The sequence below is a fragment of the Arachis ipaensis genome, chromosome B02 (genome assembly GCF_000816755.2).
Source record: "Arachis ipaensis cultivar K30076 chromosome B02, Araip1.1, whole genome shotgun sequence".
Taxonomy (NCBI): domain Eukaryota; kingdom Viridiplantae; phylum Streptophyta; class Magnoliopsida; order Fabales; family Fabaceae; genus Arachis; species Arachis ipaensis.
The window spans coordinates 95,196,465-95,210,203 of NC_029786.2; the positions used below are offsets into that span (position 1 = coordinate 95,196,465).

The 13,739-nt window shown below is 34.6% G+C and overlaps 2 protein-coding genes and 1 long non-coding RNA gene across 4 annotated transcripts; 2 read left to right on the forward strand and 1 right to left on the reverse strand.

Annotated features, from left to right (window-relative positions):
- Positions 2,510-4,523, forward strand: LOC107625801 (30S ribosomal protein S17). 2 transcript variants are annotated; one of them, XM_016328524.2, is made up of 4 exons: positions 2,510-2,672; positions 3,281-3,493; positions 3,798-3,952; positions 4,246-4,523. In XM_016328524.2, exons 2-3 carry the CDS (start codon positions 3,332-3,334, stop codon positions 3,939-3,941), a joined length of 306 nt encoding a protein of 101 aa, XP_016184010.1. In that variant the 5' UTR covers positions 2,510-2,672; positions 3,281-3,331; the 3' UTR covers positions 3,942-3,952; positions 4,246-4,523. The 2 variants fall into 2 exon arrangements, with proteins under 2 accessions (XP_016184010.1, XP_020971881.1); XM_021116222.1 differs by having other exon boundaries at positions 2,524-2,702.
- LOC110269006 lies at positions 4,380-5,679 on the reverse strand. The gene is made up of 2 exons (XR_002357838.1): positions 4,997-5,679; positions 4,380-4,614 (listed from the first exon to the last, which is right to left on the reverse strand). It is a non-coding gene; the product is annotated as an uncharacterized LOC110269006 (long non-coding RNA).
- Positions 8,289-13,033, forward strand: LOC107625800 (receptor protein kinase-like protein ZAR1). The gene is made up of 2 exons (XM_016328523.2): positions 8,289-10,081; positions 11,947-13,033. Exons 1-2 carry the CDS (start codon positions 8,575-8,577, stop codon positions 12,582-12,584), a joined length of 2,145 nt encoding a protein of 714 aa, XP_016184009.1. The 5' UTR covers positions 8,289-8,574; the 3' UTR covers positions 12,585-13,033.

Consider the following 13,739-nt stretch of genomic DNA (forward strand, 5'->3'; position numbering starts at 1 on the left):
ATTAATGACTACATGGAGCGCACTTTACTAAATTATTAGGATTTACTAAATCACAATTAACCTTTTGTTAGTGAAAATCCTTTGAAACAAAACGTAAGTACATAACTCATCAGATATAATTCTCTCCAGAAAACCGTGATCATTACATGGTGTTTATCAATAGCTACTTTTAAATGTTAACAACAACAATACATAGCAACCCGTCTCATGAAAGATTTTGGCATTGAATGATGCAAGGAAAAAATGATCATCATTATTAATGATCTGATTTTCTCTCTATTACTCCATATGGTATTCTTGTCTCGGGAAGAGGCATTTCCATTTATCAATTTCGTATGATTGAGGGATAGATTGACAGGGGAAATATATCTGCATGCAAAAAATTTCATGATGGAACCTTAAAGAAACATGTTACAGTTGGGGTAGGCATATGTCATTTCCATTTACTTGTATTAGAATGTATATCTGATGGACTATTTCTCTGTGATTGCACAGTTTTTGAAAGTATATATTCAGTCTTGATTATTTGAATGGACATACATTTCTTATCACATTTAATTTTCCTAACTTTGCTACAATTTCCTAACTTAAGGGAATGATTGAGTAATGATCAATATTGAAAGAATAATACACCTAAAAAGAACTGTTTCTTCAGATGAAGCCTTTTTCTTTACCTAACTTTACATTTTAACTAAATATTTTGGCTGGGAATTTTTTTAATTAAAAAATATTAATAAAGAAATATTAACTAAAAGATCAATTATTTTTTGTCAATAGCAGCCATTTTCTTTGCATTATTTTTATTTCGAAGTGTTTATTTGAAATCGGACAGTAATTTTGTACTTGAATGTAAAATCTAAATGTCTTGTAAGTGTCGATAATATTTTTGTCTGAATAGTGGTAGAAGTACTTACAAATGACTCCAATATTTAAATTAGTAAAAATTTTAGCAGGTTAAGTGTTGAATGAATTGAAAAAAAAAAATACATGAGTGTTAAAATATTTATAGGATAATAAATAAATCAAAGTTATTTCTTAAGGATGACTTCAGATAATTATGGGTGGTTATTCCCTCATAGAGTGAGAAGTTACACTCCATGTTAGAGGTGGTTATCACCTGAGTGATGATAATTGAAGTAGTAGGGTGCATCTGATTTGCTCCCGAAATTAAGTTGGATACGGATTTTGTAGCATAGTCGATCCGACTTGTGTAAATTGGACCAGAAGTCTAGATTCGTCACTTTGGGTTAAGTTGTAGAGTAATAGTCCGATTTGAGTAAGATGTTACTTGATAGAATGGGCTACCCCTAACCCAGATTTGAATAACTCTTTTATCCTAAATTTTAAATTCTAATTCCTAAATTTCAAATCTTAAATCCTAAATTTTAACTCACAAATTCTAAATTCTCTGATCATAGCCTAGCCCAGATGACTCAGGGCCATGGAGTAAAAAAAAATTGGGCCACCTTGAAGAAGTCTAACAAATTTGCTGATCCAGATCAACATGATCATAATTAACATAGGTCAACCTACTCAACTTACTCAAAGCATTGGCTCCAAGACTCGCGACCGACAAGACTTGCGTGGCAAGAAAAAGACTAGTAATCTCACTACTAATGATATCTACAAGCTTAGTATCTACTCTTACATGGAGTAACTCCCCAAATATCAAGGGAACAACTATTCACTACTACTAAGAGGAAAGATTATGTAGTGATGGTCAAGCCATCCCTTCCTTTATAAATATTTCAATAACCTTAAGTACTGAACAACTCCATTTTATGTAAAAGTTGTCTAAAATTATTGTTAATTTAAATATCGGAATCCTTTCAGGTACTTTTTATTGTCATTCATTCGAAGATGTCAGGCAACTTCATCATTTAAATGAATGAATCAAAGTCTTTACACAAAAAAGTCTAGACCACACATCTTCGCCCATTTCACTTCAGTTTCAACTATTTTTTTGGAACATGCTCCAAATAGTGTGGATTAAAAAAGTAGTTTTACAATAAAAAAATTGTGTCTAATAATAATTAATTAAAATTTAGTTTCTTATCCTTAATATTTTACCAATCTCCTCACTCTATAACATCTTTTCCCCTTCAAAATGGATAGCTCAAGATCACTCAAACGAGTCAAAAACTGTTTCTTTTTTTTTTTTATAGAGAGTCTCAAACTATTCTTATAAGAGATCTTCCCATGAAAGGTAGCCCATTTACTAAAAACTTATTGGTTCTAGGAGGGTTCTTTTTTTCCTTTTGAAATTGTTCTAGGAGTACTTGAACCATATATCGTTCATGGAGTCTTTTATTTTTGGTCTTTATTGAGAGTCTTGAAATAGAGTTGGAACCTAACCATGTGCGTCAACCAAAGTTGGCTTGGCCATCCAACATTTCCAAGCCCATTGTTTTGTTGTTCAAAATTTTACATATTCCTCATACCCAAGCCCATGCCAAACCCGAGAAAAAAAATTTAAAAATAATAAAAGATATCTATCAAAAATAAAAAAAATAAAAAAAATAAAAGACTAAATTAAAATAAAACACTCTGAAGCGATTAGTGCAGCAGTGTCCCTCTCTCGCAAGTGTCGCCGCCAGTCGACCGCCAGTTGTTGCCCTCAGCCGCCGCCCGTCGCCCCCTTTGTCTCTGCCAATATCTTCCCGTTCATCTCAGTAAGCTCCACTCTCGTATTTTATCCAATTGTACGTACCTACATACGTAGATAAATACATACGTGGGGGAGATTGAGAACCACTCTACTATTTGAGTGATTAAGAAAATTCTCGAAACCTTTGGGTTTTAACGATTTTATGTAAATCTGAAACGTACTTAGCATGAGACTTGTAAGAATCACAGAACAAAACGAGTGAGATTGTTGTGGTCACAGCCTCGCCCTTTACCTGTTTGTTAAAATGCGTCAATTGAGCTGAGTACTTAGAAACTTAGAATGCTTTCTTCATTTGTTAGGTTTTTATGTGCAAATGTGCAATCAAGGCCTGATTTCTATTGTGTTATTGATATGCCTTTTACTTATTTGTTATGGAGTACGTGTATGTGCTGGGATTCCTGTGTTATTTGAACATGAAACTATGTTATTTGAACTGAATAAATTCAATAATGTTGAAATTTTAGCCATAAATGAAACTACTATGCTATGGAAATTGGGGGTGGTGATTGTAATGAAAAATGCCCTGATACATCAGAATTTCTGTCCTTGGTTATTGTTCCCGAAATGTAATTTTGGAATTCATTATTTATATTTTTTTTTATTGTGTTGTAGTTGCTGTACATCAGAATCTGGCTTAGAGATTGTGTAGGTTGGGTTAGAACGATGAAGCAAGTCGTAGGAATGGTGGTTTCCAATAAGATGCAGAAGTCAGTGGTGGTGGCAGTGGACAGGCTATTCCACCACAAAGTGTACAACCGTTACATCAAGCGAACTTCTAAATTTATGGCGCATGATGAACACAATCAATGTAACATTGGTGATCGGGTTGGTAACAACTTTCTACTTACCCATCTAATTTGCAGTCCTTGTTTATTTCTTAAAATATTGAACTTAGTTATTAGTATTGTCTTTGTATCTTGGGAGTTTAGTATTTTAACTATAGACGTGGTTTATGATAGGATATTATGATGGCATTTGATCCATATAGCTGATCTCTCTTGGTGGAATAAGGCTTGGTAGTTGTTGTATTATTCATTTATTCTTATCACTTGATGGTTAAATGTTAATATACTCTCTAGATTTTGCAAGAAAACTTAGTAAGCAATCTCTTTTGCTGTTGTTCTTTCAGGTTCGACTGGATCCTTCTAGGCCTTTGAGCAAGCGCAAACATTGGATTGTTGCTGAAATTCTCAAGAAAGCACGCATATATACTCCTCCCACCGCACCAGTATCTGAGAATGTACCCTCCAGCACTGAAGCACCTCCTCCCTAAATTGGTGCAAGGTATTGAAAGAATCTTAGTTGTCAAATCTACAGCAGTTTTGCTGTTGACGTAAATGGAACTGGAAATAAAGTACAGTAGAGTCAGCTAGTAGTTTGATACCTTATTCAAGTATAGTAGAAATGGTTTATATGCATACTTTTTGCAGCTTGAATTTGATTATGCTGTTTTGTTACTATTAGTAAGAAAGCTTGAAATGTAACCTCTGGTGCTGTCATCGTCTTAGAAGAAATCCAAAACCCCATTTATTCTCCATTTTGAGATTCTGACATCATCTCTAAATTTGTTATGGCAGGAGAAATTTATTGTGCAGCGTTCTAAGGTTGATTAGCTTGTACCTTGATGGTTTGGAAACAAATCTTCTCCAATCTCATTTTCACATAAGTATTGCTAGAGTTTAGGTTGCCAAGTTAACGTGAATGTTTGATCTTTATTACCATCTATGCAAATGGTTTTGTAGTGTACTATGATTAAAAGAAAAAAGGGATAAATTTTTCTCATGATTATGTTGCATATTTTCCAGAACATTTCTTTGGTAATTACATATATTCACATGCATTATTCTGTATTGTATTCACCTCTAGTTTCTCTCTAAATAAAAGCCTAAGATTTCATTATATTAACTTATTTTTACAGCACTTCTACCCCCCACCTTGAAAATCCCCTGTTAAGAAAAATAGGATTACCCATTAGAGTGAGAGATTAATAACATTGCAGGGAAGGCTTCATGGATAGAATTGAGGTTAAAATATATTTACTCCCCTAGAGTTAGGTAATATTACATACAACATTCTTTGATTTCTTATACAATGGGTATTTGGTGTCATGGAAGATATAACTTAAATTTAAAGGAAAGTTTGTATATAGTTTTACAAATGAAGGAGTGTCGCACATATATCGCCTAACCTGAGAGGAAGCCGATGTAATTTACCCCAGAATTAATTCCCAGTCTATAGGAGAGGTCCCAAAACAATCGAAGGCTCAAACCAGAAGATGCAAATTGAGCTAGGTAAATTGAGTTGAGAACAATGATTAGTGTTACTAACCTTAATGAACTGCTGCTAAAGATGGTGGATGCCATATGATGTGGTGTGTTGACCATCCTGAAGTCAGACTACCTTACTCTTCTGGTAATCTTGGTTTTAATATATAAGTAGATAACTTATGCCCTCTTCTCTGTCTGAGATGATAATATATCTATATTAGCTCACAATGCTAAGTGTCACTATCCAATTAAGTTCTTTAAAAGAAAAAATACCAACAACAACAATAACAAAAAATAACCATTTACAAACTTAGAGGTGGTGTTGTTGAGTAGTGCACTTTGGAATTGCTCCCCATGTGTTAAATAGAATGGTTCTCTGAATTTTGAGTGTTTTGCATTGCCTTGTAAGTGGAAAGGTGATCATTTTCTATTTCTATTTTTCTTGAGCATTCATCCAAATGGAATAGATTATTCAAATTTCAGAGATACGTCTTTGTTAATTTTTTAATTTTTCTTGTAAATTAAGCCAACAAACACACATTTCCATATTTTCTTCCCCTTTTGGTGTGGTCTTTATCCTGATCAAGCTTATCAAAATAGATTATTTAAATTTCAGAATCATTTGTTTAATAATAATAAAAAAAAAATACTTGTACAATATGCTCAGCAAACAGTTTTTAATTTTCTTTTGGCCCCATTCTTAATACCTAATTCTTCCAATTTTTCATTTTAAACACGTCAATATTTATTTGTTACCGTTGAATTGATTCATCACCACTCTTTATATATGCCTTCGGTACAAAGCAAATTAGCGAAGCAATAAGCAATNNNAAAAAAGAGTACAAAAAGAAATTGCGTTATTATGTCATGGTTAGTGTGTGGCTTTGTTTTGTTAGCTTCTAAGTTTGTCTTGCATGATTGAGATACAGATGTGTAATTGTAGTGCATATAGTTCAACTCAACGATTTAATAATTAGAAAAGAGGCTTTGTCTTTGGGCATTGCCCAATTAAGTGAATGAACAAAAACGGTAGTATTTGCAGTAGAATTTAAGGTATAGGCCTCACTCATTTATTTAGTATGAGTGGCGTTTGGTTTGGGAAAAACGATGGCACTTTAAAATTCTAGTCGTTTGGGACAAATATCATGGAGAAAGCATGATAACTAGAAGAGATGATATTATTGTGGAATTTATTTTGTACTAGCTCAAATTTATACATTTTGAGACTTTTTTCTCCCTTTCATGAATATGTTTTTTTAGAGGATTAAGTAGGTGAAATTAAATTTTTAAAAATGTTTTGTATATTTCGAAACTTTTTACTAAACATGGAAAAATTTTCACACCCACAAAAATGTAATAACATTTGTCTATAAAAAATAATTGTGGTCAAAGAGGAAATAGAATTCAAATTTGTTGAACTAATTATCTTTCTGTAAAAAAACAAAAAGGGTGCTGAACTTATGATAATTCAAACTTCATTTTGTATTTGTTCAACCAAAATCCACTTTTAGTTTAGGATTCTTTTTGCACCATTGAAATTCATATGTTTTTTTTTTTTTTTTCAAATATGTAAACCGTCGAATACAGTGATTAATAATCTCTTTAAGGGACAAACACTAACCACATGATGCTTTCGATTTTCATGGTGGGATTTGAACTCTCAATCTCTTGGTTAAACAACTAAGTAATGAGTCACCAAACCACACTTAGTTAAATTTATATAATTGTAACAAACCTTTTTTGAAGCACATGGAGGTTTCAGTTTGAAATGTCTTGACAATGATCGTGACTTCTTGTAAGTGTTTGTTCAAGATAGCTACCACATACCACATTAGGTTTAATTATTTTGTTAATTCTTATAGTTTCACCAAATTTTCAATTAGGTTTTTATATTTTTTTTAATTGGTTCTTACATTGTTTTCTTTTAATTTTGTAATTAGATCATTTTCATATCAAAAACATTAAAATTAACGAAATATTTCTCCCAAAAAACATTTGTCAAATATCTAATTAGGTTCTTAATTATGGATACATTTAATTTGCGGAGTAAATGATCTAATTATATTCTTAATTGTAGATACATTTAATTTACGGAGTAAATACTCAACTCTAATATTTTTTACACTAAGAAGAACCTAGTTATAAAATTAAAAACAATGTAAAAATTCAATTAAAAAAAATATAAAAATCTAATTGTAAAGTTAGTGAAACTATAGAGACTAATAGAATAATTAAATCTATAATTAATAATGTAGACGGTTGCAAGATTTTAAACTTATTTAGCATAAATAAATTTCAAGGAGAAATTTTTAGTTATAATGATTAGAAATTATATAAATAATTAAGTACTAAAGGCCTTAACAAATGTAGTAGTTGATGACAGATGCAATAACAAATGTTTATTGGTAGTATATAACATTTTACACTAATATTATATCAAAATTAATTTTCTATGTTGATATTGTTTCTTGTAACTTGGTAACCATTAATTTCAGTTAAATTAATAGTTTGATTCGAATTTATTTTAATCTGTTTTTAATCTACTTCTATGTTGATACATAATGTTGATTCTTTGTTAAGTAATTTGAGTACAATGCATATTGTTGTTGTACTTAGTCCCCCCCTTTTTCTTGTTTTTCATTAGTTAACCCAGTGATTTGTTTATCCATAAAGATAAAATTTACATGAAAGGGCATTACTGAAATAAGCAAAAATACTGAGGATTTAGTGATTTACTCCCCCAAAAAAAAAAAAAATATTAAGAATTAATGTTCTTAGAAATTTACATGTGACATAATATATGCTGATGTAGACAAAAGCTCCTTTTCTACAAAAAGGTTGAGTTTTCTTTTTATCAACATCTCTTTGTCATGCTAATTGTGGTGATAAGCGCCAAGAATCATGCTTAGTTTACAGCGAATATGATATAACATATAACATAAGGAATAATGTCCAACATTTTTGTTTCTGAGAGTTGACACAATTGAGAAAAATAATTTCATTACATAGCATGGTTGTTTCTATTCTTATAAGCCTCGTTAATGTTTCATTAACTATTTGCCAACCCATTATGATTAAAGTGTATCAAGAGAGGATTAAATCTCCATCTTTTAAACTTTTTAAACTTTTAATTATAAATGTTTTAAGATAGAAATACAGTGTTGTAGGCTTGTAGCAATACAATTAAATCATGAATAAAAAAAAAGGATAATACAAACAAAAGAATAGTGAGATGACAGTTTCACCCCAATAATGAAACATTGTTACAAAGAAAGTAATTCAGCAAATCTAATGACATAAGATGAACTTGCAAGTGTAAAGCCAAAAATCTTCCCCTTTGTTTTTGTGTTACTTTTTTTCCTTACATTACACTTCACTCTTTGTCTCATCTCACAATTTCAGTTAGCAAGTCCCTCACTAATTTTGGCGGGTCATAGACCCCCACCAATATTAAAAACAAATTTATATCTTCTTTTTTCTCATAAATACCAACACAACTACCTCTCTTTGTTTCTCACTCCCTCACTCTCTCTTTCACTCTCTTTCGCCATTCAAAAGCTCTGCAACTACACTAACATAAACGGTTCATAATAAACGGTGCCGTATCAATCATCACACAAAACGACGCCGTATCACTCAATGACACCGTCTACGCTTCTCTATTTTCTCTTACTAATCTTCCCTTCCGCGCTTTCTCTCTCCTCCGACGGCCTCGCGCTTCTCTCTCTAAAATCTGCCGTCGACGGCGGTGCAGTCACATTCTCCGATTGGAACGACGGCGATACCACGCCGTGCCGGTGGTCTGGTATCGCATGTTCGAGCATCTCCGGCGAGCCTGAGCCTCGCGTCGTCGGCATCGCGCTTGCCGGGAAATCACTCCGGGGATACATTCCATCGGAGCTTGGGACATTAAGGTACCTCCGGCGACTCAATTTGCACGACAATGAATTCTACGGCGTCGTTCCGGTGCAGCTCTTCAACGCCACCGCGCTTCACAGCTTGTACCTCCACCGGAACAACCTCTCCGGTCCATTCCCTCCGTCGCTCTGCACACTTCGCCGCCTCGAGAACCTCGATTTCTCCCAGAATTCGTTCTCCGGCCACCTGCCGCCGGAGCTCAAGGACTGCAAGCAGCTTCAGAGACTGATTCTGGCGAGGAATAATTTTTCCGGCGATATTCCGGCCAATGTGTGGTCGGGGATGGATGAGCTCGTCCAGCTCGATCTCTCCGATAATCAATTCGAAGGTCCGATCCCTGACGAACTCGGCGATTTGAGTTCTCTCTCTGGCACACTAAACCTCTCGTTCAATCACTTATCCGGTAAGGTTCCGGCGTTGCTTGGGAAGTTACCGGCGACCGTGAGCTTCGATCTCCGGAACAACAATCTAACCGGCGAGATTCCCCAAACAGGCTCATTTTCAAATCAGGGCCCCACTGCGTTCCTTGGGAATCCAAACCTTTGCGGATTTCCATTAAGAAAATCATGCAACGGTTCGGATTCAGGCCGGGGATCACAGGAAGGTCCCGACGCGGCAGCACATGCGGGGACCTTCCATTCAGAAAAAGGCCTGAGTCCCGGCCTCATAATCCTGATCTCAGCAGCCGACGCTGCTGGGGTCGCCCTCATCGGGCTAGTAATCGTATATGTTTATTGGAAGAGGAAGGATGATGGCAATGCCTGTAGCTGTGCAGGGAAGAGCAAATTTGGCGGCAGCGGCGGTGGCGAGGAGAAGATGAATCTGTGTGCATTGCAATGTATGAATGGAGTGAAGAGCGACGAGGAGGAGGAGGAAGAGGAAGAGGAAGCGGGGGAAGGTGGAAGAGTTGAAGGGGGTTTGGTGAACATAGACAAAGGGTTTAGGTTTGAGCTTGATGAGCTTCTAAGGGCATCGGCATATGTGTTGGGGAAGAGTGGGTTGGGGATAGTGTACAAGGTGGTGCTTGCTAATGGTGTTCCTGTGGCGGTGAGGAGATTGGGAGAGGGTGGTGATCAGAGGTATAAGGAGTTTGCTGCTGAGGTTCATGCCATTGGGAAGGTTAGGCACCCTAACATTGTGAGATTGAGGGCTTATTATTGGGCACATGATGAGAAGCTTCTCATTAGTGATTTCATCTCTAATGGCAATTTGGCTCAAGCACTTCGAGGTTAGTTCTTTCATTTTCACATCCTTAATGTGTGTCATTTGATTTATTTTAGCTGCTATGGATTTTCCTTCTCAGAAATTGAAATATTTATACATTGTTATACAAGATGTAACATTATCTTGTATAAATTTTATACTTTATTTAATACTAAAAATGTATGTGTAATTGATATACTTTGTTTACACTATAGTGGAGTATAAGTAATTGATTGTTAACAATGTGCCTAAAATATAGGAGAGAGGCATGTTTTATGCAAGAATGGTTTGATTTATTGGTTTGGATTGAAGGAGAAGGGGGTTTGCTCTAAATTTTCACTCTTTCAATCGAGGGACATGCCTACCTAACCAAACATAGTAGGTTGTAATTGAAGAAAAACGTAATCACAATGATATTGATAGGTAACAATAATTAGGGGTAAAAGAAGACTAATGGTTGGCTAAAATTTTGAACTTATAGTCGAGTTTAACCGATTAATTAATCATGCATGCATGGCAATTTGGGACTCAACTGCCACGTGACACATGAGAAGAGTTTAACAAACATGCACATAAACTATTTTTGCTCCTTTGCTTATTTGGAATTATGGGTGCACTAAGACTCTATAATTTGTCAAACACCACCATTTATAATATCTTTTTCAACTTTTTAAATGGCTTAAATTTTATTTTCTCATTAAAAACAAGTATTTAGATCCTATTACGGTATGTGAATTGTGAACTGACTGTGTCTGGTCCCATTTGTTTTAATGAGATAAAGAGACGGCACATGGGTAATTTTGTATTGTGTAGTAGATGAGGACATGAGGTCCAATCTTTTCAATTCCTGTGTATAATTTTAAATCATAAGAAAAAAAATAAGAGGAAGAAAATGGGTACACCTTATTTATTTCTAAAGAAATGATATTGTACAAATAGAATTTATAGTATATTTCCTTGCTTGGAATTAGAAATAGAAAGGAAGAGGGGGATTGGAAATGGAAGTTTCGTGTCTTCTATCATTGATGACTTGGACCACCCTATTCCATCAATTTGTGTGAGAGATGAAGTGATAGAATTATAGGAACACAATCATATTTGTTTGGGACCAAAACAGCTTATACATAGCTTTTAACCGCCAAGATAAATTAAAAAAAGCTTGGACATAATAGTTAGGAAAGCTCCTTCAAACTTCAATGTCATATTTGTTTTCTTTCAATTGTCTGCTTATTGACTTTTGAATCCCTATCTTCCTTCCTTGATCACCCTCTTTAAGTCTTTGAATCGCATTTTGAAATTAGTGTCTGACGTTGTGTCTTGTAACGGTGTTGTACTTGAAAGCATAAGCTAAAAGAAGGCGCAATTTGTCCCAATTTCTGCCTTCCATTCAGCTTAAACAAGGTTACATTTGTTAGTGGAAAATGGGTGCCTTTTGTGGTTTCATGATTTGTTTTGTCTTTTAGGCTTAAACTTCCTTCCGTATGAAGCATAAAAGCATCAACAAGATTCATTAACCTCTTTGGTTCAACCCTGTCCCTATTACAACTTTTTCCTATCCTTTCCTTGCTTCTAATGCAACCATATGCCAATCCTAACACTGATAGAAAATATTTAAAGCCAGCATAAATTTGCAATTGGCAATTTAAAACTACTCAAGAATCTGCATTTGCACTATGTTCTAGATGTTATAAACTTGACTAAATTCATTGGTAATAATAAACAATTCACCTTAGGAAATTGCCTAGTACACTCTAATTTGATTGAAAATGTTTCTTTAACATCTACTCTATGATTGTTAGAGATTTTATGCAGTTTTTCATTTCAACCTTCAAATCTATTTATCTTTTGTATTTTTATGTTCAAATAACATCCCTCGTTCTGAAAATACAGGGAGAAGTGGACAACCATCTCCAAACCTTTCTTGGTCAACAAGGCTTAGAATAGCCAAAGGAGCAGCAAGAGGCATGTCCTATCTCCATGAATGCAGTCCAAGAAAGTTTGTCCATGGTGATATCAAACCTTCCAACATCCTACTTGACAATGACTACCAACCATACATATCCGATTTCGGGCTCAACCGGCTAATCAGCATCACCGGCAACACCCCGTCGACTGGCGGCCTAATGGGTGGTGCTCTTCCATACATGAACTCATCACAGAAAGAGAAGACCAACAATTACAAGGCGCCCGAGGCACGCTTCCCCAGCTCCAGACCAACACAGAAATGGGATGTGTATTCATTTGGGATTGTTCTGCTTGAATTGCTAACTGGCAGGACGCCGGAATCTTCTCCGACAACTTCAACTTCTTCTGTGGAAGTTCCTGATTTGGTGAGGTGGGTAAGGAAAGGCTTTGAACAAGAGAGTCCCTTATCTGAAATGGTTGATCCATCATTGCTACAAGAAGTGCGTGTAAAGAAAGAAGTGTTGGCTGTTTTTCATGTAGCATTAGCATGCACTGAAGGTGACCCCGAAGTTAGGCCTAGAATGAAAACTGTCTCTGAAAATCTTGAAAGGATTGGATCATAGTAAGATTCCAATGGTAAGAGAATTCAGACCTAGTTGCATGAACACAAGTTTAACACACCATTTCTTAAGTACACTTGCAATAAAAGTGAGTGCTGCTAATTTCATTTAATATTCTTTCACTGTTTATAGATCCTATCAATTTTTATGTGTGTGCTTGAAAAATAGTGTGTTAAATTCTACAATAATTTTCAAGAGGGTGAAGGTGCATTTGACTTGAAGATCAAGATATGTGTAATATTTGTGGTGGTCATGAGAAGATTTTTCTTTTATGATTGGGATATTGAGAATTTGAGATGGTGATGCAATTTTTTACCATCTTGGATTGATTAGGCACTTAACTTGTTGTGTGGTACTGAAGCAATTTTTGGAGAGCTGTAACTATCAAGGTCTCTCTTCATTCTTATTCTTTTTTGGTGGAATATCAGTAAAGTTGTTGGATATTATTTAAATTTTGTCTGGTCTTATTGCTTGCATCCTGAACATGATTACAATGATACCATGATTAACTCCATGCATTATGATTTGAGTTGGCAGATCAATTCAGCATCATGTTGTGCCACTGTTTGATTTGATTAACACTTTTAATTGATTTTGCTAAGATGATTCTACAAATATGAAAGAGAAGAAAAAGGAAAAATTTTTCTGACCTTGAGCATTAATTGAGACTAGTTAGTTTCTACAAAATAAACTTGGTTTGTAACTATCAAATTCTAAGAAAGTGTGTTCTATGGTGTCTAACTTTTTAATTATGGAAAACAAAAATAAAAACTAAGGTATATTTTTTTGCCTCTTTCAACTTTTAGGCAAATTAAACACCCATGTGTTAGGCACCTTAGAATTTCCCTTTTAAGAAATACAGCAGTTTACTACTTTCATTTCCTTCAATTGATTATTGGTTGATAATTAAGAGTACAAATAGAAGTTATATTTCAACTTTAATGCTGGTTGATGTAGTAGGTGATTTTGTATTTTTGTTTTCAATTTGTAGAGTCCTAGACTCCTAGTAGCTTAATTTGACAGGTCCAAAGAATGCTAATAGAAGTCTCTTGTCTCTTCTACGATTTCTTTTTCCTTTTTGTGTATTGTCTCTTCTTGGATTTATTCTGCATAACATGTTTTTGCTTTCGAAAAATAATTAAAAGTATTAATTTATCC